Below are 27,210 nucleotides of genomic sequence, written 5' to 3'. Positions count from 1 at the left end.
TCAAGCCAGTTTTAAACGTTAAGAAAAGCACTTTTTTAAATTTAGTTTACCTCTTTGATGCAGTACTCTGCATTAACAACAGTAATTTTAAGGTTTTCAGAGTTGGACTTTCTACGTGTATGTTATTTAGGACAGATGATATAAACTTTCCTTGAAAATCAAGAAAATAACAGCCACTTTTCCATAAGTAAAATGAATACTTAAGTTTAGCCGCATAGATTATAATTTTTCATTCAAAGTTTCACAAGATGAAAAGTATAGATTCATAGAGTGACAAGGTAGAATTTTAAACATCATGGAAAGTTTAAAATTTCCTAATACTGTAGACGTTTGATATTTGCATCATTTACAAGCAAAATAGGTCCAAATTAATCCAGACATCATTTTTTGGGGGGTATTATCTGTCCTTAAGTATTCTGAGAAATGTTACATGTAGAATTACTTTTGCCCTTGTATTAACATGTTATTAATCAGAAATAATCAAACAACAAATGAAGACATCAAATTGTTTTATTTCTGGTTAACAGTATCAAATAACAATGACTATTTCAAGTAAGCCCCAAAACCCTACAATTTCCTTACTGCCAGTGTCATGTCTATCATATTAAATGTGATTTTTTAAATTGAAAAACAGTGTCTGTGTTTATAAAACCAAAAACCACCTCTTGACAATCCATACTTATCTAAGATATTTTAAAGGGATGATAGGGAACAGGTTTTACAGTATAACTGCCTGAAATGTTCACCAAATGCTGTACACATGTCCTAGTACGTATATGGGGGGTTCTTGCTTGAATACATTACAATATCACAGATATTTCAAATTCTGTTCAAAATGTATAGTTATGATGTCAAAGACATCCAAACATATCATATGAACCTTTAAAAATTCTAAAGATCAAATAAAAGCATGCAACAAAACAACGAATTCCTACATTAACGACATTCGCACAACATCGTCATGTCTACCTACATTAACGACATTCGCACGTCATCATTTCCCCTTCAGGATTCCAAAATATGTCATAAAGAGGAATAAAAATCCACAGTAGGGGTAAAAGGTCATCTAAAAATAATTTGTGTGAATTAAGGAATATTTTTAACCAACTTTTCAACATAGGACAAAATCAGAGGCTCATGGGCCACACTGCTCACTTTACACTTCTTGTTTTCTTTCTGACACTACATAACATGTAATCCCTTAATGAACTAGCAAAGTGTGTCAGAGATCCTGTTTTTCTTTCAAATTAATGTCTTGAAGTTTGTGTATGAAAAGTTCATATACATATATTTAAAAAAATCTGAACCTCCACTGTGGCCTTATCATCACAGAGGGCATTTCTGTATAGAATACACGAGGACACTAGTACATGTATTTTAATTTGACTAACTCCATGAATTCTACTTTTTCTGCAATCACATCTTCCTGGGCCTTTTCAGCAAGCTCGAAAAACATCTCAATAACTCTAGATTTTCAGATGAACCTATCCTGACCTTAGTAAATAATCTTGATATTACATATTGTCTTTCATTTGCAGAAACTTAAATTCTATCAACTGAGGATGCTTCACGACAAGTCTGATTCAAAATGGTGAAGTGGTTCAAGACGTGAAAGTTACCAAGAACACAGACAGACAATGAAAAAAAAAACTTTGGAAAGAAGAGTTTACTTAAGCCTTTGACTGAGATGATCCAGTAGAGTAAAATCTAATCAATGGTTATGATAATGACAAACTCACAAACTGGTTCTGAACTAATTATGGAAAAATTTAAAATAACTTAAAATTTTTGCACAAATGTTGGAATATTATAGTATGTATATAATACACTGTTAAAACATAATGTAAAATGACTATCTATTAAAATCCTGCTCTAATCACTGGAGCCTCTTAAAGAGAAGTAACTGTGACTAAATTTACCTAGTGTGTTTACTAATCAATAATCTATTTAAAAATTTCATTCTAAAAATTTTTACAACATGTACAATGTATACATATTTAGTAACTTAAAATTAAATCAATTAACTTGCAAGCAAAAGCAGAAATTTTATAAAAGCTTTAAAAAAATCTTTTCTTTTTTTTTTAAAGCCAACTAAAGAGCACAATATCAAAGAACATTTATGTACTTTTATCTCCGGATCAGAGAAAATTAATCATGTACATATCCTTCCTCTCTCAACCTAGCAGTAAATATCAAACATTATACACTGAATGCTTCACTGATGTAATAATTGATCTTTTGCATTATAGAGAGAAAGAGATTGGAACATTTTAATAATCAAATATTTCCCTTTACACAAAGAGCTTCAAAGTCCTGTAATTAATTCGTGCATTATTGAAAAATTATTTGTCCTAAGAATTACAGATTATCAATATTAAGTGGCAGGAGGAAAAAAAATGACATGATTATCATTCAATCAACCATTGATTTGTAATAACAGAATTTGCTGCTAATTAATTTTAAATTTATATATACTTGTCCTGCTTCACTCTCCCTGTCCATAGCTTTCCATATATACAAAAATCCACAGACATCAGATAGTAACCCTACTGTGACAGAATTGATAGGAATCTACATATCTTGAAAATTCTATTAAAAATCATAACATTCCATTGAAATTGTACCAGCAACTTATGCTTAAAAATTCAAATAATTATGTTTTTTCCTTTGATAATTTAAAGGACTTAGTCCGATGACAACCACTGACAGATTGTTTTTTGTAGCTTGACATGTCTGGATTAATGTTAATGGATTACAGAAAATCAGATTTCTTTTCTCCATTCTTTTTCGTCGTGTTCACTGGCCTTAATTAATTCATCCCCTGGGTCATCATCATCATCATCATCTGCAAGACAAAGAAAAAAACATATTTTTCACCACTTATCGCTTATACTTTCAAAAAGGGGATTACATCATAAAGCAACATTCAATTTTTCTGGTACTTCAGCCTAGAATCTAAATTGGAAAACTTAACAGATTCAAGGTTAAAAATTGCCTTTTATTCTTACAGTTATTTGGCTTGATGACATTGTAGGAAAATTAATGGAAGTAATATACTGAAAGCTGCAATAACAGCAAGCACAAAATAAATTATATATGTCATGCCTTATTTCTGTAATAAAGCATGTTTATGAACTGTTAGACGTTTCAATTACTTTTCAATAAACACATGAAATAGAGAGAAAAAAGTTTGTTACAGCTGGAAGAATTCTCTTTAAAACATATTTAAATGTGATACAAGTTATTTTTTTTCTTTAAAATAAAATTTTAAAAACTTTTATGGCATCATTTGGGGGCCATTATCCAAATGAGAGATACAATGAAGTGTATTTCTACTTATTTGTCACAGTTCTGATGATATTTAGAAATTTCAGAATTTTTAAAAATCTTAAGATCTCAAGAGAAAATAAGAAAATAATTCAATTAAAACAGGTCAGTTTGATGTATGGTCATTCAGAAAATTTTATGAATAAATCAAGATATCTTAATTTTTTTGTAATTTAAAATTAAACCTCTTTTTTCTCAAAGCTATTCCTTTGTGACGAAAAAAAAGGGTGGATTGTTTAAAGGAACAAGAGGCCCATGGGCCACAATGCTCACCTGAGTAACTTTAGCCCTGCTGTTCTTTACCTGATTTCCCCCCTTGTAATACTTATTGTGGCCCTGCCCTATCCCCCAGGGAATATGATTTAAACAATTTAGAATCTACACTACCTGAGGATGCTTCCACTTAAGTTTCAGCTTTTCTGGCCCAGTGGTTCTTGAGAAGAAAATTTTTAAAGATTTTTCCTATATATTTTAATGTAAAACTTACATTCCCTAATGTGGCCCCACCCTACCCCCAGGGGTCATGATTTGAACAATTTACATTCTACACTACCCTAGGATGCTACCAAATAAGTTTCAGCTTTTCTGGCCCAGTGGTTCTTGAGAAGAAAATTTTTAAAGATTTTTTCTACATATCTCAATGTAAAAATTGGATTCCCGATTGTAGCCCCTCCCTACCCCAGGGGGTCATGATTTGAACAATTTACATTCTACAATACCCTAGGATGCTACCAAATAAGTTTCAGCTTTTCTGGCCCAGTGGTTCTTGAGAAGAAGATTTTTCCTATATATTTCAATATACACGTAAAACTTAGATTCCCTATTGTGGTCCCACCCTACCCCAGGGGGTCATGATTTGAACAATTTAGAATCTACACTACTTCAGGATGCTTCCACATAAGTTTCAGCTTTTCTGGCCCAGTGGTTCTTGAAAAGAAGATTTTTCCTATATATTTCAATGTAAAATTTTGATTCCTTATTGTGGCTCCGCCCTACCCCCAGGGATCATGATTTGAAGAATTTAGATTCTACACTACCCCAGGATGCTTCCATATAAGTTTCAGTTTTTCTGGCCCAGTGGTTCTTGAGAAGAAGATTTTATAATATTTTCTACATATTTCAATGTAAAACATGGATTCCTATTGTGGCCCCACCCTACCCTCGGGGGTCATAATTTGAATAATTTAGAATCTACACTACCTCACGATAATTCCTTAAAAGTTTCAGCTTTTCTGGCCCAGTGGTTCTTGAGAAGAACATTTTATAATGACCCCACCCTATTTTTGTCTTTTCTTGATTATCTCCCTTTGGAAGGGGTCTTGGCCCTTTATTTTAATAATTTAAACTCCCCTTCATGCAAGGATGCTTTGTACCAATTTTGGTTAAAATTGGCCCGGTGGTTCTTGAGCAGAAGTTGAAAATGTGAAAAGTTTACAGACGGAGACGGACAACAGGTGATCAGAAAAGCTCACTTGAGCTTTCAGCTCAGGTGAGCTAAAAAAGAAAGAGGTCTGGAACATGGAATTGATGTAACTGTGTTTTAACAGGCACTGAGATTGATGTCTCTCTCTTCAATCTCTCTCTCTCTCTCATAAACTGACCTTCGTCCAGCAGACTAGTATTGATATTGATGTTGTTTAGTCTCTGCATGATGTCTTCGACCATTTCCTCATCTCCAGCAAAATCCACTCCAGTGTAGGCCTTGTTGGCAATGCAGAAGTCAATGAATCTGGACAGACAGAAGATTCATAGTTAGTTTACATGATACATGGACATTTTGATTAAGCAATAACTAATACATGTAAAGTAGTCAGGTTCTGAATGTATGGGACAGAAACAAGATTTAATGAAAAAAATATACTTAAGGGTTTGGACTTCTGGTCAGGAAATCATACATGAAATTGTTACTCAAACAATTTGCAGTGATAATTTTTACAATTTTTGTCTACCAAATCATTCATATGAGAATTACATTTGTGAAAATTAAGACTTGAAAATAATTATTTAGAATACAAGACAAAATACAAGTCTTAAAGAATATTTCATATGGAGAATAATTTTGCCTTATTTTTTGATTAAAGAATTCAGTTCACCCTCCCTCAGACATTTGCCCTTTAGATTAAGGTATACACTCACCCTTTCCAGTACTGGTCCTGTGACAGAGTATTCGGGTCACCTATCACAATAAGTAAGGCCTTGGCACGGGTCAAGGTCACATTGAGTCTCTGAAATAATATCACCAGTGCTGGCATTATAAAATACACTGTGGATCCTAGAATCTGATGTTTTCTTCATAGAAATATGTCTTTTAATATGTAAAATAACTTATTAGGAATATACATATAGTCACTATGTATTTAAATATTAAATAAGAGAGGAAGAAAAAGAGGGAGAGAGATTATTATTTCAAAATAAATCTCAGATTATCTTGTTTAACAACCTCCTGAGTTTTAAATCTGTGAGTTGGAGGTATTGGGAGGGGGGTTCTTACCTTGGGGTTCCTGAGGAATCCTAGGTTGTAGTTGAGATCTAAGGATAAGTACTCAGGGTTGGAACGGACCGTGGAGACGATGATAATCAATCTCTCCTGCCCCTGAAATTCCTCCACTGAGCCGATATCTACCTCCCCAAAGTTACCCTTGTTATGGACTAACTGGCGTATCTTCTGGACCTACACATGTTAGGAAAAAGGCATTAAATACCTGATAGCAGGATTTTTTTAGCAGGGTGCTATCTTTGGCCTATTTTTGCAGCTTGGTAGTATAGCTTTAAGTCACTAAATCTGCCTCTTGTGTATAAGTACTAATCACAAGGAAGATAACTTTGATCAGTATGTTGTTAAACATTATGTCTTTCATCTGGTATTGGTTTTACTAAAACTCTTGTGTAAATTGGTATCACCATTGACACCCATGATACACTTCATTTCCTCCCCTCCCATTCCCATGTACCGGTAGCCTTGATTTTGTGGAAAAAACCTTAGGTCAAGTCAACCACACTTCCTCAGGATACTAAATATTTATGTCAATGCTTGATATCGCAATAACTTAACTTAAAGGAACATTTTCATGGGAAAAGAGTGGCAGTAAGTTAGGAAACTGTGAGGTACATATGAAAAAGATATTGAATTGTCATATTCTCAAGACATAAACGATCTTTTTGACAGTAAGAGCTTCCAATGTTTCTCCACTGAAAAAATATATTTGCTACAGGAAATACTCATTTTTCTGACAATTATACATGTATTTGTGCCAGTAACCTTTGGTGAATATTATGACAAAATCTTAAAAATCTAAAGTACTTTATATTTCATGAAATTTCTTGAATTTTTTTTTTCATACCTGATATTTGACAGTTTTGATACAAATATACGGTATTACCACTAAAGTAACATAATTAATGAAGTATGCAAATCTATTCTTTCTCTAAATACAACTGAAAAATATTAGTAAATCTATAATACACTTGTACCTGTTTTCTGTATGGAGTTATAATCCCTATTTGTTTCTGCTGAATTCGTAGCCCCCTCCTTTTTTCTGTCAGTAACTTCCTCACGTAACTAAACACGACTGCTGCCTCCTCGGGGTTAAAGAATGAGGGACTTCTCTCCTCTCTCTGGTCTTTGCCCACAACTCCATGGAAAATGATGGGGAAATTCTTCGTGGGTAGCTCCTCCCAGTCACATAAACTGGTTCTGATGTTCTCATCAGCATTTGGCACAAGTTCACCATTATAAAATGTTTCATTGGGATAGTTTAAGATGACTGGGTGAGAGCGGTAGTTTCTGAGAAGTTTGGTGATGAGACGGTTGTCATAGTGATGATCTGGGTCATCTTCATCATCTCTACGTTTGTACACTTGGACTTCATTCATGTATCTCTCCAATAATGAAGTTCCTAAAAATCATAAGCATTTACATGAACCACCAAAGCATAAAATTAAGAAATAGGAAAGCTGTAAATGCACATTAAACATGCATAAGGATCAAGCATTGCACTCTATACTGAAAAAAATATAGCATTTTCTTGAATTTTGATTCAATATCTGAGAAATTGATTTTAAAACTTAGATCTACATTTATAACGCTAACCTTAGTTATTTTGCTCTAAAGGTTTCTTTTACTATATAAACTAGAACAAAGTAGAGAGGCCATTTTACACACTGACCTAGTCCATACTGTTGTGCTATGGGGGACCGGAGGATTGGTCCTAATTGTTGTGGGTCCCCAGCTAGGACCAGCTGTCCACAATTCAGACCTGGGTCTACAGTCAGTATCCCAGCTATAGCTATCAGGGCCTCAGGCTCAATAGCTTGCCCAGACTCATCAATAAAAACATGGCTGAAATGACCCGCCGGGAAGTTTGCAGAGGCCAATCTGTATGAAACAATGTAGAAATATAAGATATCACTCAGGTATGACTTGTTACAATGTACACATGTAGTCGCAATATCTATCATCTAGGGAAACCTTAATTCAACAAGATGCTGCTGAGACAATATGGACTACATGTACACATTTAAGGATCTAAGTGTACTATGAAGTGAAGGAAAATCCTGATTTGTTATGATCATTCCTGCTGTAGATTATATGTTCACTGAATAAAGAATTGAGACAGAAACATACCCCTGCAAGTCATTTGACGATTCAAATGTTAAAGTCAAAGTCAACATATAAAACAATCAGCATTCAAAATATTACATTTTTTTTCATCATACATGAAAACTGATGTGTACTGAACTGATGTGTACTGTATAATACATGAAGGTGTGGTGAACGATTCCTTCATACATTCTTTCTGATGATAGATCTTAAGATTAAAGAAAACAAATCTTCATCTACACTCTTGCATGTGATTTACGTTTTCTTTGTTGATAAGCCCTGTGAACTTCTCGATGTCATTTTCTCATTTGAGCATATAATATTCTTAATTTTTGTATAAATACTGTCTTTGAACAGTAGTGGTAATAACCGCCCGGGAATGTTTGATCGACTGTCAACTTTCTAAGCTTACTGTTCAGTTTTTCACAATACATGTACCTTAGTCTAACATTGTAAAACAACTGAAATACCCTTGTAGTCCTTACCTTCCTGCGGTGACAAGTGTAGTAATAATGACCCTGTACTTCATCAGATCCTCCACGGTGGGATAGAAATACTGACTACTCCTCTTGTTAAAGTTACAGCAGTCCCGGATTTTCTCAGGCACAGATAACCAGTGTCTGGAGTAAGCATTGAGTCGTAACAAATGTCTGCGGGTCACGATACTGCTGCCCAGAATACGTTCAGCCAGCAGGTCCGCAGCATTGTTTGACGGGGCACATGCCAGTATGTGGGCCTTTGGTTGGTAGTAATAGATCTACAAGAAAAGAGAGCTTAGGAATCAGGTAATTGTTTGCTATATGTTCTAAAAGAAAATTTAAATCAGCAGATGGAAATGATTTGTTATTAAAATACACAAATGTTGATCACTGAACTAGAAGAAAAACAGGCAAATGGATGAGTCCATCAAACAGCTGACCTATGTCAGTAAAGTGTAACCAGACCTCAGAATGTCTACATATATTAGAACCTAGGACTACAACAAAAATCTCCTTTACATGTACTCTACTGGTGATTTTAATGTGCTTAAGAAAAACTCATTTCAGTTATAAACATTTTTTTTATTCTAACAATTTCTCTTAAATAATGGGTAAGATTTGAGAGACAATAAAGATTTTTTGTCTAAGTTGTGAGTTCTTTTGAGGCCCTAAATTAACCATCTTAACAATCAACTTTGAAATAGATGTACATACATGTATTATCAAAGAGTATGAAATAACATTGTATTTAGGACTTGTCGTAGCTGGCAGCACAGACACACTCTGACATAACCCTGGTATTTGACAAGTCAGTGTTCAAGATTACGAAGTTCTACTTACATACTACTTAATTGTTGGTACAAGTCTTTCATTTCTCTGCTATATAACACTAGTTCACTACGTACCTGTAGCAAGGCCTCTACAATTGTGACAGTTTTGCCCGTCCCCGGGGGTCCAAACACAATGTAGGGGGCAGGGCGGGACGTTCCCGTTACTATATTGGTCACGGCTAACTGCTGCTCTTGGTTAGACTCTATCTTCCTGTCAAAGAATCTGTAACAAAGTAAATTTTGTGTCAATATTACACCTAACATATTTTACACCAATATACATGTACATATCAACCAATACATAAATGTCTTCAAAATTTCAATAGGAAGTGGGGGCATGAAAAAAGAAAAAATTGTACGATATACCGGCATAAAAAACATTGTGGTTTTATATCTATATATATTTCATATCAACCAGTACTTTTTGTGTTTTAGTAAATAGATAAGACTTACTTTCTCTTGTTAGGGAGTTGGTACAGCCCTCGCCTACAGATGTTGCTGGGGGTGGGAAACAACAGAGGTTCGAGTCCCTCCTCCATGGCCAGTTCACAGGCCCGGTACTGAAGCTTCAGGGGTAGGCGGTTAAAACTAAACCTCACATTGAACTTAGTCTTGTTTACAAAGTTGGACACCAAACTACACAAAAGATTACATACATCAAAGTATACACCGTTTATATATTTACATATTATGTAAAACATACACGTACATGAATAAACTGATATATAATTCGTTCAATAAATTATGTTCAATAATGTTCAATTCGTTCAATTCAATAATGTTCAATTCGTTCAATTTCTTGCTTTATTGATTGTATTATGAACTACAAAGCACAGGTTGAATTTTTTTGTGTCTGCAATGTAATGTAATTACATACACCCTCATTAATTAATTCACTGCTTGTGGGTGATGATTCTGTTTTAAAGAAAATACATGTGCTAAGAATTTTTGAATTTATTCAGATTATAACTTGTGAAATTCAGATTATAACTTGTGAAATTAAAAATCAACTGATCCAGTTATTGTGAGAAAATTCTGAAGGACAAGGTATGGTTACAGCCAAAGAGCTAGGTTCACTTTATGCATAAAATGGCCCTGTCCTTATATCAATTAATTGACTATCACCCTCTGTCCCATTTCATATATCAGAATAGAGACTTAGTGCTTTCATTTCCTATAACAAAATTTCTTTTTGAGAATCCAGGTATTGGAAAACAGGCTTTGAGAAAATGCAATGTTCTTGAAATTTGCAGAAAACATGCGTATTTGACTACCTTCTGCAAAGAATTAAAATATAAGCACAGCCCACGATCCAAAAATTAAAACATGTTTTGTAATCTTTAGAAACCGATCTTTCATTACGTAATTGCATATTTTGGATCAGAGGTTGTGCTCTATATGAAATATTGAAAAAATACCTCAACTTTTTGCCATTTTTAAGGGAATTTACACGATATGGGGAAAATGACGAATTTTATGATGTCATAATGCATTGACTAAAGAGAAAATTACGACATGTTCAATAGATACACGGTCACCAAGGGTTAAAGTTATAAATACTGCATTTTCAACCAAAACTGAGCAGTTTCAATTTTTCAGAAATTCTCAGGGCCAAAAAAGGCCCTAAGTGGCTCTTGCTCTTTGGCCCCTTATTTTACTAAAAAACTAGAAATATGTCCATAGGACAAAAATGCCCCGCCGAGGGTATATTAGTAATGCAAAATGAAAATTTGTATAAGTGTATGAAATTTGATGAGAATATCTTGAATAGTTTCTTTAAAATTGAAATTGAAATCTAAAAAGTTGAATATAGATGATAAATTTTTACCAAGTTATGTATTAGTGCATAAGCTTACATAAATATATCTTAAATGGTTTCTTTAAAATTAAGCAAAATGCAAATTTAAAAAAGTGAGGTCAAGGTCACAGGAAAGTTCAAGGTCAACCATTTTTGATGCAGTTGAATAGTTCTCACAAATACGTATCAGCATATTAAGTTTGATAAAAATATTTTGAATGGTTTATTAAAAACTGAGCTAAACACTAATTTAAAATAAATGAAGTTAAGGTCAAAGGAAAGGTCAAGGTCAAAAAATGTTGATGCAGTTGAAAAGGTTACATCAGTATGTATTAGCATATGAAGTTTGATAAAAAATATTATAAATGGTTTCTTTAAAACTGAGTTAAACACGAACTGAGAAAAGTGAGGTCAAGGTCAAAGGAAAGGTCAAGGTCTGAAAATATTGATGCAGTTGAATAGCTTACACCAGTATGTATCAGCATATGAAGTTTGACACTAATTTAAGAAAAGTGAGGTCAAGGTCAAATGAAAGATCAAGGTCGAAAAATGTTGATGCAGTTGAATAGCTCTCATCAGTATGTATCACCATATGAAGTTTGATTACAATATCTTAAATGGTATCTTTAAAACTAAGCTAAACACTAATTTAAGAAAAGTGAGGTCAAGGTCAAAGGAAAAGAAAAGGTCAAAAAATGTTGATGCAGTTGAATAGCTTACATCAGTATGTATCAACATATGAAGTTTGATTACATTATCTTGAATGGTATCTTTAAAACAGAGCTAAACACTAATTTAAGAAAAGTGAGGTCAAGGTCAAAGGAAAGGTCAAGGTCAAAAAATGTTGACGCAGTTGCATAGCCCTCATCAATATCTATCAGCATATGAAGTTTGATAAAAATATCTTGGATAGTTTCTTTGAAACTGAGCTTTGAACAGAGCTAAACGCAAAGTGTGACGGAAGGACAGACGGAAGAACAGAAGGACGGAAGACGGACATGACAAACACTATATGCCCTGGCCATATTCATGGCGGGGCATAAGAAAATTAAATAGATTAAATATCTGGAAATTTTTAAAGTAAGAAGCTTTAATGATGCTTGTTTGAAAACTAGTACTGATAATGATTCAAAGCATACACTTACACCACAAGAGGGTGATAAAGTAGACCATTTCCTGAATTTCCTCAATATTGATATAAACAATCTAGGGTCAAAAAAGGTCCCCTAGCCAATCTTGACCTTTAAATATTAATTAATCTTTTATTCCAGTTTGTATAATATGTGTTTAAGCAATGATATAATTAAACTAAATGTATATAAGAACATTAGTATATCAGTCACTATGCTGGCACATTTCATCATTTACACTTCGCGGGTACGTTAAGGCAGTACACAGGTCATATTTCGGCGAATTTAGACTTTTTTCCTAAAATGCAATATTAATAAATCTTTAAAGCCATAGATAAAACATTTACTATTATTATCCATTGTATAGACGTCATTGAGTCTGAGGCTAAAAGAAGTACGCCACTACGACGTCATCACGTGACATCTATAAATAGAAAAATTACCTTAATGAAAAAGTGAAAAGTTCAACACTACCCCGGGGATATTTCATTTCTTTTTGTGAAAATGATTATGTAAAAGCATCACTGGACCATGAAAAGTGCTGCTAGAATCCTACTCTTCAAACACAGAAAAAATTATTCCAAAATTTCGCATGAAACCTTACCAAAATTTTTACATTTTATACATACGATCAAGGAATTGTCATCAATTTATGTTAACCACACGATTCTAGCAGCACTTTCAAAGTACTGTAGAATACAAGCTTTCGATATAAACAAAAATTATGTTTCACAGTATGCGGCGTAGTGTTGAACTTCTGCATCTTTGTTGTTATAGAGCGACAGAGGAAAGGCTGATCGGGATTTCAAAGCAACGCCTCTGTTCATTATAAGAAAACATGATAAGAATATATCAGCATAGCTGATTCTTATGAATCACACATAATATTCAATGTATATGCTTTAAAACTCCCATTTCATATATTTGTTTACATGAATTCTCGTCACGTTTCATTTTCACTCGGCAAATATTAATTTGATCAATAGTTATGACGTCATGGGTTTGGTATTTTACCCCCGTGATAAATACTTAGCTATTTATACCACCCAAAAACGACAAGATTTAGTTTATATTATGTTTTAACATACCCGCGTTCTTTGATTTATATACATGTATAAGCAAAGATAGAGAAATCATAACTGTACCATAAAATGTTGGTTAAAAGTAAAAACTTCAGATCTATGTAAGATAGAACCAAATATCCAATTAAGCTAATGTGGTTCGATTAGGTACGTTTTTCCATTTTTTTAATGAGATATTTTTCGTATGTTCACTTTTCAATCCAGAAAAGAATTATACCTGTCATGGAATCCAAGGGCTACTTCCCTTTGGTGGACCTCATGAACATAGCCTTGATATTCTTTGCGTCCATTGCCGGGCATTCGGACATACAAGTGGTCACCTTTCAGGACAGAGGGGCGGTTCTCAGCCAGCCCTGGCACCTTTGAAATGAAGGCACAGAAATAAATTTCTAACGCTGTATTCTAATTTAAAGAAACTATCATAAAACAGTTATTTTCTGTGGTTGGAAGTTTTTGCAATTTGACCTCTGAGTGGCAGCAAATAAATATCTGCATTTTGAATTTTTGTCGTTGTTTTAACCCTAAAAACAATTATTTATGAGAAATGACTACTGACAGTTAATTTGGTAGAACACTGCAACATTTTGCTAAGACATTGTTAAGTATTTTTCTATTGACATGACCACGTGTTCAGGGTGAATCAGAACCGATAAAAAGTTCTGCTGCTTGTCTGTTCTTCAGGGTTTTTTGTGAATTGTTTTTCAAATACCCTACTAAGGATTTTTTTTATTATTATATTGTAATCAGTTACAAATTTATGGGTTAATTCCAGCTAAAAACTACCTTGACATATGCACCACTTTTAGCAGTTGGAAATAAATGATGATACTTAATAATATATATATAAATATTTTAAGAATATTTAGCAGTTGTAATTTGTGAGAATTTGTCCTAATCACACAATACTGCAAAAATTGGACAACTGCAGAAAATACCCCTTATATACATTATTTATTTTATAATGATCTATGCTGGTTCAGATATAAAATTTTTTCTCTGCTTGACTTCATGAACAGAAACTCAATATTGTATATAAATGGATATATTGTATATTCAATTAAAAAAAAAAATCTTATTCTGGTTTCGGGAATTCCGTATCACAATTAACATACCTCCAGCATTAGTAGTCTTTTGTTGTGTGAACATTTTGTCATTGGCGAGTCGTTCATGTCATATCGCCGGATATCAACCTGCATCTGTAACTCCTCTATGTTCATCAAAGCATGGAACTTTTTCTGGTATGTATTTCTAGTCAAGGGATTTTCAAGTATTTTTCTGCAAAAAATATAAAACACTTTCTTAATTTTTTTTTTCAAATTACCTCTTAATATGTAATTTAATTATTGCATATTTTCATGGTTGAAATAATATTTACAAAATTTATTACAATTTTTTGCAGTGCTTATTTAATAAATTTGAAATTTTGGTGACTGCACAGGAAGATTACACAGGTGGGCTATACAAATACATTTCTTTTTTCTCAGAACTGTGTATATGTCAGTAAAGAAGGGTTAATTATGCCTCAAAGATGATTTACCTACAGCTGAGTATCTAGTTAGAGACACCATTATTACCTGATGACTATAAATTTATTATTACTTGATGATCTACCTACAGTTGACCATAATTTTATTATTACCTGATGTTCTTCCGATAGTTGACGATAATTTTGGTCTTACCTGGTAGCACTCATCTCCAGCTTCTCTGCCTGGTTGCTACAGAGTGATGTCTTAAATCTCCTATTGATCATCGTCCTCATTTGACGACTTACTGTATAGTTCCCCAGCGGCATCATCCGCTTAAGATTATCCTCTGTCAGCCTAATGAGATGTCATTAAAAAATAAATAATGTTACGAGAGAAAAATCATACTACACAGGGTTTTTTTTAGGTCTTAAAATCAAGGGCCTGGACCTTTCCATTTGGTAAAAATGGTGACATTGGGTTGAAATTCGGAAAATTATCACATTGAACATTTTTCTAAATAAATTCAAAAAGAGGTTCTTTTTTTCATTGCAAGGTATTTATTATTTTACATTCAGTCAATCAGTTTTTGGAGCATGCCTTTTAGACTTTTTTTTTAAAACCATTCCTGATACACATTACTGAGTTAGGGCATTTTTTTTTACCGTATTTGTTAGATTTTCTTTTGGGAATGTTCTTCTATGAAATTGAGAAAAACACATACTTTTTCACCATTATGAATGGGGCAGAATACAGGCCCCCTATGACCCCTCAAAAACCCTGTAGAAAATTTTTATCATGCATGGTATTTGGATCTCAATAAAGCTATAAAATAAAAACTTTTTTTCTGTCTGTATTTCATATTTTTTACCCCCAAGATGCACAGATAATTACCGGTATGCCCCTTCTTCCCCTATTCACAAAAAAATTACCCCTACTTCCCCTTTAGAAAAATAGAAAAGTTTGGCCATACTTGGGAGGTTTTAAGCCCTGAACTGTCTCCAATGATTCCTGGTACTCTGCAACCCTTGTTGGAGGTTTGTATGGTGTCGTGGGCTTCAACTGCTCTGTGATGTCACTAACACACTTTGCATTTAAATAACGAATGATGTGGAACTCTTTCCCTGATAATCGGCGCAGATGAAAGGCGATTGGGACGTGGAATGTTCCTAAACCCCTGGCACAGGCATGGACTTTGATGATGTAATGACTCCCTTTAAAAGGCAAAAAAAAATTATGAGTTCAAATGAATACATTTTATCAAAGAGTTTCTTTCATTAAAACTATACATACAAAAATTACAATTTTCAAAATGTAATTTATAAATTTTCAAACATTTTAATAAATTTCAAGAAATGATTATACACATGTATACATATATGTATAATTCAAAGTCAAAATGCCATTGTCTGAACAAGTAAATTAATCTTCAACAATAAATTACACTTGTTTAACATGTAAAACAAAAGTCATTAGAAATACTGCATACTAAAACTAACTCTGTGACAGCAGAATTGTAGCTTATAACTGTAAATGACAAGCCCATCTACTGTACCTTTCTTACAATAGTAACTTTTAGTAACAGACCTGGAATTAATGGCACGGCCCCTTGACCCTCCGTGACTTTCTTAACATCGTCAAGTTTGAACACCCTCATTCTCTTTAACATCTCACAGTGTAACAGCTCTACCATCTCTTCTGTTTGATTCTCTAGCTTTAGGAACATGGTTTTCTCAATGTTTTCCTTGATCTGCATATGGTATGTTCCATTAAGGTAGTCAGCATTGTCTCCTATTATAGCAATGCCTTCTCTGTCTTTAATTAGATAATCTCTAAGGGAAATAAAAATATTAAGTATACAAATGATGAAAAACTGTTTATTTAATCTAACAGGTATATACTCTTACTGCTTATGTTAATTTTTTTCCCACTGCTTTTGTATATGCAGCAAAACAATTGGAATTGATGAGTTTCTCTTGAAAAATGTGCAAAATTCAGAGTAAAATTTATTTGAATCCTTCAAGTACGATTTACACATGGAATTCAGTTACCTATTTCAAATGCTGATATAAAGTAGGTACTTTTGTTTGGAGTTGCAGATTAATTAGTTGCTGTTCACACAATCAATGCTCAAGTAAAAGTAATTATTCATGCTTGAAGTTGCGGAGTAATTTATTTACTGTAGATTGGCAAATAATCACGATGGTTTTAATTTCACTATGTTCGCTATTCATCATTTTTCTGCGAAATTAAATCCACCATGAATGCTATCACTAGTTTTTTAAAAAAGTTTAAATGCTTATACGAAATTTGAATTAATTTCTCACAGCATGAAATTAAAACTATCACGATTAGTACTTTTTGAGAAGTCGTATAATTTTAACACCATGGAATCAAAACGACTTGCAGTATGTTAAATATACTGTACCTTTGCTTCTTCATTTCAGACGTGACCACTCCTAGCCTGTGTCTCCTCCCCTGAGAATGCCTTCCCATCTCAGCCACTGATGTCGACCTTGCACCACAAATCATGCACTCATAATAGTTCCCAATTCTCTTAATGTTTTCTGTATCCATACTGGGCTGTGATTCTCTCCGCTGATTGCTGGCTTGAGATCGGTTAGGGAAGTCTGGAGCTGGGGAGGAGGTCCTACTGGTCACTGGTGTAGGAGTGAAGCTGCGATTAATGACCACATGCTGGTTAACTGCTACTTGGCCAATTCGCCTGGGTGGTGTTCTTTTGTAAAATCTTCCTGCATTTGGGTCACTGTTATTGTTCTGATTTTCTGTTTAAAAAAAAATTAAACTAATTGTTAAAATGTCAAGATTTTATTTTCATCAAAGAGTTGGCATCTTTCTGGACATATATCCATTTACCATTTTGTTTATCCTTTTTTTTGTGAGAGTTGAGGTATGGGGGAGCAGCAGGACCTTTATGGATGTGAATGCCCCTCAGGTGAAGTCGTCCGGTGGTAAACAAGGTCTGTATCACAGGCCCAAAGGCTAGATTTTTATTACATTTATTTGAATCACTTGGAATGTATTTGTCAATGTAAACTGTCTGAAGTTCCCGCTTAGTCTTGCCAACAAAGTTTATTTCATTATCCTTCAAATAATCCAGGAAATCTAACCCTTGGTGTTTCTTCTCAGCAAAGGTGACTCTTCTTGGACTAGCCATTTCTTTCTACAAAATAAAGTACATATATAACAATGACAAAAATCTCAAAGCTTTGTTTAATGAAAAAATCATGAGAACAAATAATGATACTCTGTGATACATACAAGCACACTTGTAATAGCATTGTATTAACATTATATGGGACTTTGTCTCAATAATATTTAGGGTTTTTTTATGTCACTTTTTCCCTTGGCTGCCATCTTGGAGGTCAATCTGATGACTTTTTTGACAAATCAAAGTTAAACATGTGTAGCAGTAATATTTGAGTGATAGAAAAAAATTATAAAACGAAAAGTCTGAATTAAAAGAGGCTTTAGCAAACATATATTCTGTAGAAAAACAATGTTTCTTACACCACAATAACCAGTATGACAAGTTGAAATTAGCTAAATAATGATAGAATCTGAGCATATTGAACTCCAATATGGTGGCCAACAGAAAATAACTCTGGCTAAATTCATGTCTATCAAAAACTATCTATTGTGTCTGAAAGTGAATGCAGTGTAGTCTAAGAGAAAATGTTATATACACGTATGCTTGATATCATATATTGCAAGCCCTTCTATCTTGCTATGCAAATGATATAATAAACACCCACAAATACATATGTTTTTTTCTAAAGAAAGTTATTTTCATATTGTTGCTGATGTAAAATTGATGGTTGTTTGTGTAACAATTAAAAAGTGGCTATGTGTTGTATTATTTGTATATAAAGAGGCCACACTCCTGATACATGTAGCACCAGCTAGTGGGTTCACCCTTTAACTCAGCTGGTAGACCACTGGATTTTAAATCTGAGGTTTGTATACATTCAAGCCATAGTGTGTAAACCCCTAGCTTACAGTGTATAACTGGCCATTCAAAAACCCACAAAGAGTGTGGTATTTATAGTCTCATGTGTAAGATTTTTTTGGGTTAAGAAATGTCAAGAAGAAGAGGGGAAAGTGTCCAAATTAAAAAGTGGCTCAGTGTTGTATATAATTAGGCCACATACACTCCTGCTAGCACCAGCTAATGGGCGAATCCTTTAAACAGTTGGTAAAGAATCAGAGTTCATATCCGAGGGCTGCAGGTTCATTTAGCCATGCACAGTGTGGACACCCCTAGCTAAACAGTCATATATGGAAGTTTTCTTTTCTTTTTATTTATCAAAAGTTTTATCTTAAAGGGTCTAATATCATAATTGAACTTTGTTAATTCATGTTGATCATAATTATGTTGATATACATGTACCTTTTAAAATCCAAATTCTGCGGAGTGAAGAGAGAGTGAATGTTTTTCCTGTTATATAATCATTTTACCTGGAATAAAAAAAAAAACTGCATTTCAGTTTTACAGAATCAGTCCTGAGAACCACTGAGGGAGAATGATTACAACATAGAACTTTTGAGAAAACATATTTTCTGTCTACCATTCCTTTACAGGTATATCATTCAAATTTCAACTAAACTTTCATTATTTATATTTACTTTTGAAATAAGCTTGCTTTACCTGCAATCAAAATAAATATTTCTAACTGAAAATACATCTTCCTCATGTTTCTCAGTCTTTAACAGATTAAAGTAACTTGTACCTGCCAATGAGAGTCCTTTAACAGATCCAGCACAATCTCTTGATTTAGCTATATAGCTTGGATTAGCTATATAAGAGCTTGATTTAGCTATTCAAAATAGCTTGATTTAGCTATTTTATAATACCTTTTTCTTAAATGTTCATTTCTTCCAGCAAGTTTAAAAAGTTGCACTTTGATACAGTGAAAATTTCAACTTTGACCTGTTTTGATGAAAACAATGCATGAAAAAAATACTCATCAAATGGTGTCTCCTTGAAAGACTTTGCACGGAAATTTCCTAAAGATTTGGGGCTATACATGGCAATTCATTTGTGATCACACAGTTACAGAGTCATGTAAAATGTATTCATTAAAACGACTATTAAAATACTGTCGGATAAACACAATGAAAATACTTCAATACTCAGAATTGTAATACTGGAGCAAATGTGTTGCTAAAAGTAACCAACTATTAATCACTCACCAAATATTTTGTTAGTAACCCTTTAACCAGATAACTTGTATGATTCTTCTTCTTCCTTTAAATCACAAGCCACCTTCTGGTGTAATGTCGTGATTGTCACTATGTACACTTGCCCAAAGGGAAACAACGGTCTATTTACAGTACATAAAAATCATTCTGGTAATATTTACAAATATTTACATTTGTAAATGTTTTCTTTTATATAACACTATTAAAAGCAACGCGTATCTATATCCGTATAAACACGGGTTCCTCGCGTCATAAACGTTTGACGTAATTTCTCAGTGACGTCATAAAGGGTCGACGAGCATTCAATGGATCAAATGCGTGCCGTTGAGTTTGAAAAATAAAACATTTCACGCGTTAAAGATTATAATCAGGAAAATATTAAATATGAATAAGTCATAAATGTAAATATAAGTAATAATGTATCATTTTTAAACATCTATCGGGATATAAATACGGGTTGGTACGAGATCAAATTTACCATAAAGCCCTTCGGGCTTTATGGAATTTGATCTCGTGACCAACCCGTATTTATATCCCGATAGATGTTTAAAAATGATACATTATTTCTTAATTAAAAATGTTGGAATTAGGTCATTCTGATTGCTCCAATGCTGTTCTTGAAACCCTCCAGGCTAGAGGAGTTGACAGATTCTTCTGGGGATGGAGTTGTATAAACTGTGCGCATACTCTGGTGTGATGTAATCCAATTTTTTTTCAATGTGAAGTAATCACATACTTAGCCACACCAGGTGTATACAATTACCAAAACAATGGAAATACTTCTTTTGCTTAAAAAAGCAATGTTTAAACTATTTGGATTGCTTTTTTTAATTGTCCATAGTACAAAATATGAGTATTCACACACTTGCAACTTTTTTGTCCATTTCTTATTGAAAAGCATAACTGTGAAAAAACTGTATTGAAATAGCTTTATCAAGCTATTCTGAATAGCTCAATAAAGTTAAATAGCTAATTCAAGATATAACATTAGCTAAATCAAGAGATTGTGCTAAGCCCTTGTTTCGTCTTTGTTTATACATACCCAAAACAAATATTCTGGTCATCTGAATGGTTACTCATACATCTAAACAGCTTCAACTTTTCTGAATAAATGAGTGATATTGTGTTATCTAAAATGTATTGATTTCATCATCTACTGTTATAATCGCCGTTATTTTCTCTCTCTTTAAAAAGAATTTAAGTGTACTTTCATTTTGCGGGAAAATTTACTTTATTACCTTCCGTACAAAGAAGAGCGTCATTCATTAATGCTTACAATAAGGAATTCTACAATGAATGGTTTCGGTAAAAAGCGTTACTATCATGGACCGGGCAAAATGCAGAAAGAAAAATATTTTAACAAAATACCTTTAATGACAGTTATTCATTTGAATACGTGTGGAAAGACTATCCAACATTTTATAAAGGAATTAATTGATAACCAAGGCCAAAAATGTTACATAACTAACTACATGTACATTATTTTTGAGGAGAAAAAACCTCTATAAATTGTTCTTCAAATTTAATCAAGGTTTGATGAACATAAGGAATAAAAAAAAATGCTAAAGTAGATTTGTTTTAGTCATAAGTTCTTTTGTAAAATGGTCCAGACTTTCATAAAAATATTACGGTGCCTACAGCTTAAAATAGGAGCTATGACAGATACAAATTTTTCATAATTCCAAGCTCATCCCCACTTCTACAAGCCTGCATGGTTTGTAGGAGCAAAATTGAATCCAAAAGAGCCACGGTGTCCAAACACCTTTCATAAAATGTTATGGTGCCTACAGCTTAAAAAAGAGCTGTCACAGATATAAATTTTTCATAATTCCATGCACATTCCCACTTAAACAAGCCTGGTTTGTAGGAGCAAAATTAAATCCAAAAGAGCCAAGGTGTCCATACACAGATAAAAGGGAAATGCTATTGGGGAGGGGGTGCATTTCAATTGCCAGAAATTCAAGTCAGTTATAATCAGAAATACAGTCTCAAGTAGCTACACAAAACTAGCATCACTGAATGAGACAAACACTCAATTTTGCCAGAAGTTCTGATCATATGGCAAAAACCCTCAGCACCTTGTTCATTTTGGATCTAGCCACACATTTGGAACAGTTAGATCTCATGCAATTATATGTGGGTGGTCTAAACTTAGGTCTTAACATCAGCCAAATGTAAAGGACTTTGGAATTAACATGTTGTTTTCTTTATATGAATGGCAGTTTTTACATACAAATAAGTGACAGGGAATCAATATATTCCAGAAGGAAGTTTGAAAAAATCTCCACATTCTTGATGAAAAAAAAATGCAATATTCACTTATCATCAAATATATATGATGTCTGAGTGTCATATAAAGATCTTTTTCAAACCAAGTTCTTAAGCAAGTATTTTCAAGAAACAATACAAACAATATGCATAATATCATATCTTGCTTGGATTAATTGGTCAAATACGTTTTAAAGATAAACAAAACAAATAGAAATAAATTGGTGAACATTTTATTTCGACATAACACAAAACACAAAATAATATGGACTGTGAATCAGTCTTATTCTCTCCCTGTCGAAACAAACACAACCCTTGCTTTAAACTCAATTCAACCTTGACAAGCTTGTATACTGTAGCTCAATTTAATGGCAACATATTGTCATTTGCATCATGCTTGGATGTTTTTGCATAATCAATGGTTATATTTAGCTTTATGTCTCAAAGACATCCTCTCTTCGCAAGCAATATAGCTCTTGCTTTACATAACAACCGGCATACAAATTACAGGTACAATGTATCATGTAACAAACATGTCTTCTTGTACAGGATTTTAAAAACCAAGTTTGCTTTTGTATTACCAGTACACATATTTCAATTGGCTATATACACTGTTTCAAGTTCTTTAATAGTTGACAGCTTGAGATCCACACCATAAGAAGTTAATTCATATTAAGCACTCGTTTAGATATAAATTCACATCAGATATATTACATTGTTCAATTTCTTGTGGCACAGTTTTTTTTGTCCATTAGGAATGTTTTTTGACAAATGATTGTCTCCTAGCTCTATTCCTCTACAGCCTATCTCTCTATCCATTCTCTACTTTCTATCTCTCTATCCTTTACATAACAGTCCCTATCTAGCACTAGTTCTTTTCTTTGAGCTCAAATGCCCTTGTGTTGGGAGATGCAGTCAAGCCTCCTTTTTAACTACCGTAATAATAATTTGTGTGTGTAAAAACTTAAGAGGTCTTGAGATTTGCCATCATTTTAACTTCATTCCTAGAAACTTGATCACTGAGCCATGATAATAATGGTAAATATTACCATTCATTATCATATTTATTACTTTAAATCACAAGGAAAAAATGGGTAAAACTTCTCAGTGATTTATCATATTTCCTCAGTCATACCTCTCTAGAACACTTGAGATTAAGGGAAAAGAACAGACAGATTCATTCGAAATACTGTGAATTACAAATGATGAAACTCACAGAATGATTACAAAATCAAACAAATGAGACAATAATTGCACTGTAACATAATTCTGGATGATTACTGACAAGCATTCTTAGAATATTTTAAGTGTAGAGACATACAGTGTATGTAAATCTAAAAATACATGTACTTTTAATCCCATAAAATGTCCTAAAGACGCAAGTTGTATATATACTGTCAGAAAATCAATTTTCATCAGTCTTTTATCACTCAATGGTCAAAAAACAAAAATAACTGGAATATAATTTTGCAAAAGCAAAAAGATTTTATGCCCCCTTTCATAATCAATATTAGTAGACTGTTGGTAGGAAGTGACTAAGGAGATAAAACTGACTACTGTTGAAAATCAAATAATTTACAATATTGCAAGAAACCTAGCTCTACTTGTACAAAATAAATGTAGCAGCAAAACTACAAGGATTGCTTCTGGTGGACTCCAGAAAATATAAAACAGTGCTAAGAATCTTTCAGATAGAATTTACTTCTATTAACAAAAACTGCTTCTCTTTATAAACATTAAATATTTCTCTAATTCTTATTTCTGTTTACCTTAGAAGTGTTTAAAGTGGTATCACATTTATACGGACACTAAAATGAATTGACATGATAAAATGTTCATTCACTTTCTCAACAGAAATTAAGGATAGATACATGAAATAAATAATATTCTCTCCATTCTGTTTAGTTGAGAGAGAAAAACCAAGGATTCAGAGAAAGAACAAGGCTGATTAGCCATCAGTTATCTCCCTTGGTATATTAAGAGTTCTTTCCCTTATGACCAAGCTCGATATAGTACTAATTAAGAGACGTGTGATTATGACTGGTTTATTTCCTTGGCGTCCTTCAACCAGGGGTGTTTTAGACAATCTGCTGCTGTGGCACGTTTAGCGGTATCAAATGCCAGCATAGGTGTTAAAAAGTCTGTAAAACTCTTGGCCTCTTCTTCATCCCACTCATATTTTTCCATCAAAACATCGAACAGACCCCATGGTTTTAATTTTGGTATGTTATGAAGTTCACCTTTACGAAAAAAAAAAAATAATAACAATGCAAGAATAAATGTAGACCTTAATACATGTATACTACATGGAAGACACATTATTTCAGTATTTTTAACCCCAGTTTCTGTTTTAATATTGTTAAATATACTTCATTTTCAACCTAAGAAATGGATGGACATAAGTTTTCATTGGCAATGAGAAGTGTTAAAAAATCTGGCAGTTAAGGCTGTTTAAAATTCTACGTTTAACGTCACCCGTGAGCGTAGGTTTAGGAGAAATCCATCTTTAAAAAAAAACAAACAATTCGGAATTTCATATATCTGTTCCGGTTTGGTTCTACATTTAGCGACTTAATTCTGCATCCCGTAGTGACAGAAAATGTGCTTTGTAGTTGGTACCGTAGTTGGTATCTTATTAAAAGAAAACTAGTGAATTAAACAGTATGAGATCATAAATGTAAGTAAAATATAGATGATTTTATGATTGAAGTTAATGACAAAGTCTAGTTTGTTGAGTTCTTATCAGTCTTTGTATCACAGACTCCCAGTTCGTAATTATGTTGGCTGAACTATTCATTGTATTTAGAGAGAATTGCAAAACTTTTTACTGTCTAACTGAGTGCAAAGTGTGTCAAAAACAAAGATTTTATAATATACAGTGAGATGCTTCATCTAAATTTTATTTAATAGTTTCATCTTAAAATATTTCTGTAAAAATTTAAAGGAACATTAAGATTATTGATATCTTCATAAATGTAGCATTCATGTACCCACAAATGGCTACATTTTTAGGGAAAGTTCATACTAGTCATTGCCATTTGAGCAGGGAGAAGCTTACAGAAGATAGAGCCTTTCAAGTGAAGGAGAGTAAGGAAAGTGATTGGGGTATTGCGGTATTCCAAGCAGTGAAGAATCCTGTCGTGTGTGGAATTCAAGGTAAAATAATCTAACACCTATGGTCCAAATATAGTATTTACACTTTCAAAACTAAATTCTAGTAGATCTAGTACTATAAATAAAAATACAGCAGAATTCAATTTCGAGATATTTTCAATTTTATAATGTACTACATACTGTCAACATAATTTTAATTGTAGATATTGATCAACTTTTCTCACAAAAGGATTCAAACCAATATACATACTAAGGAAAAACTCTGCTTAGGAAATTAGACTTGGATGTCATATCCAATACTTTTATTACTCAATAGTGTTTTTTAACATACTGAATAGGTTAATTTGAATAAATTCACAAATGTTTAAAATTTTCGTTTGTTTATTTTTTTTCCTCCCTCCCTCATAGGTTTTGAACTTTAGAGGTGACGTTAAACGTAGAATTAACTTTGAACAGCCTAAGTTATATTTAAGATACTATATTACCATTAAAGAAGAGACCTTTTAAGACTAAATAGAACTGACCTCTTCTGTAGTAGAAGAGACCATCTAAGACTAAATAGAACTAACCTCTTCTGTTTAAGACTAGATAGAACTAACCTCTTCTGTTGAAGTATCTCCTGGATTTCTCCCCCGACAGGCTGATCTCACGTGGAATAGGACCCAACAGCTCAATTATATGTGCCAGGTGATCATCGTTACGACTAAAGTTTTCCCCCGAATTTGGCTCAAATAAATAATCTCCTGTTGCCAATTCAAATGCCTGAAAATATTTGTATATTGCATGTACTACAATGCCATTGACAATTCAATACAGAATTTTTACATTCAATTCATATAGGCACATAAAAACATGGAATCATTAATGGAATGCAAATTCTCAATTATCTATCTACATCTATTGACAGTTGAACAATTGAGCAAAATCTCATTATCTAAAATGGGAAAACTTTATTTCTACAGTAAAATTTTAAATTGTACTGAGTATACATAGCAGGATTCCTTAGTTTCCTTTGAAAAAAAGTGTGAATGATCAGAGCTAACAAAATTAAGAATTCGTGGACATTTACTATTTATTGAAACAGGCAAATATTGTTAACCAATAATCCCTTAGGAAAATATATTATGCTTGTAAACTATTTGTTGAAAATGAAAAAAAAAACATTTTGGACTTAGCAGTGTATAACAAACTTTAATTTCAATATAATGATATTTATAGTGATAAATTATACTATGGGACTGATCCCATTAAAGAAATTGTTAATGCATATGATTATAATAGTACAAAACACTTATGTAGCTATTTAGATAGATGCTTTATGCAGAGAAAACAAATCAATGGACAATATCAGTGTTGTTTTGCATACTGTAGTCAATATCATCTATTTTGTTTTCTTGACTGTATGCCACCATGGTGATGTCAATAAATCGAACTGAATAAACACCTGTATACCTATCAGGACTCTGGGGATTTGCAGAATTTTTTATTTACTACTAAAAATTACAGGATAATATTTCTGTTACAAGAACACTAAAAGCTTACTACATTTTACTTGATATCTTATCTGAGTTATCTCCCTTACATTACGTAGTACATTCCTTGACTATAATGCCTAGAACATCCTCCACAATCTTGTTAAAAATTAAGCTTCTCCCTCTAACCACCTACATGTAGAATCTTTAATTTCAGAGTTTGAGGGATCAAGACTTGGTCTTAATATGATGTATCCAGTTCTAATATGCTTAAGAATGGGTAATTTGAATGTCATTACTTTTGACAAACTGTAATGTTTTAATAGATTACACATAGTCTATAATTCTTCATAATGTCAACAAATGGAAATATTTAAAATGATGGAAAGACAGGGACTATACAGTTATCAACTGAATATGAGAT

At 33.0% G+C, this 27,210-nt stretch overlaps 2 protein-coding genes across 4 annotated transcripts in view; both read right to left on the bottom strand.

Moving 5' to 3' along the window:
* Positions 1-492: 492 nt before the first annotated feature.
* LOC133187406 (putative helicase MOV-10) lies at positions 493-21,061 on the bottom strand. Its single transcript, XM_061322763.1, has 18 exons — positions 20,975-21,061; positions 19,121-19,188; positions 17,587-17,893; positions 17,138-17,495; positions 16,297-16,541; positions 15,683-15,923; positions 14,926-15,066; positions 14,359-14,521; positions 13,464-13,606; positions 9,690-9,872; positions 9,312-9,459; positions 8,413-8,684; positions 7,494-7,702; positions 6,799-7,223; positions 5,819-5,998; positions 5,464-5,552; positions 4,929-5,056; positions 493-2,845 (listed from the first exon to the last, which is right to left on the bottom strand). Exons 3-18 carry the CDS (start codon positions 17,885-17,887, stop codon positions 2,763-2,765), a joined length of 3,309 nt encoding a protein of 1,102 aa, XP_061178747.1. The 5' UTR covers positions 17,888-17,893; positions 19,121-19,188; positions 20,975-21,061; the 3' UTR covers positions 493-2,762.
* A 1,356-nt stretch (positions 21,062-22,417) lies between these two features.
* Positions 22,418-27,210, bottom strand: part of LOC133187407 (SRSF protein kinase 3-like) — a 40,355-nt gene continuing 35,562 nt past the window's right edge. For all 3 annotated transcript variants that reach the window (XM_061322764.1, XM_061322766.1, XM_061322765.1), the window contains 2 exons: positions 25,914-26,076; positions 22,418-24,440 (listed from right to left, as the gene is read on the bottom strand). In XM_061322764.1, coding sequence (XP_061178748.1) covers positions 24,235-24,440; positions 25,914-26,076 — 369 coding nt within the window. In that variant the 3' untranslated portion in view covers positions 22,418-24,234. The remainder of the gene's footprint in view (positions 24,441-25,913; positions 26,077-27,210) is intronic.

Source organism: Saccostrea echinata, unplaced genomic scaffold (assembly GCF_033153115.1).
Source record: "Saccostrea echinata isolate AGI-Se365-2 ecotype Australia unplaced genomic scaffold, CSIRO_AGI_Sech_v1 ptg000015l, whole genome shotgun sequence".
In the NCBI taxonomy this organism is placed as follows: domain Eukaryota; kingdom Metazoa; phylum Mollusca; class Bivalvia; order Ostreida; family Ostreidae; genus Saccostrea; species Saccostrea echinata.
The sequence above is the reverse complement of the archived record's forward strand: the minus strand, read 5'-3'. Positions and strand labels throughout refer to the sequence as shown.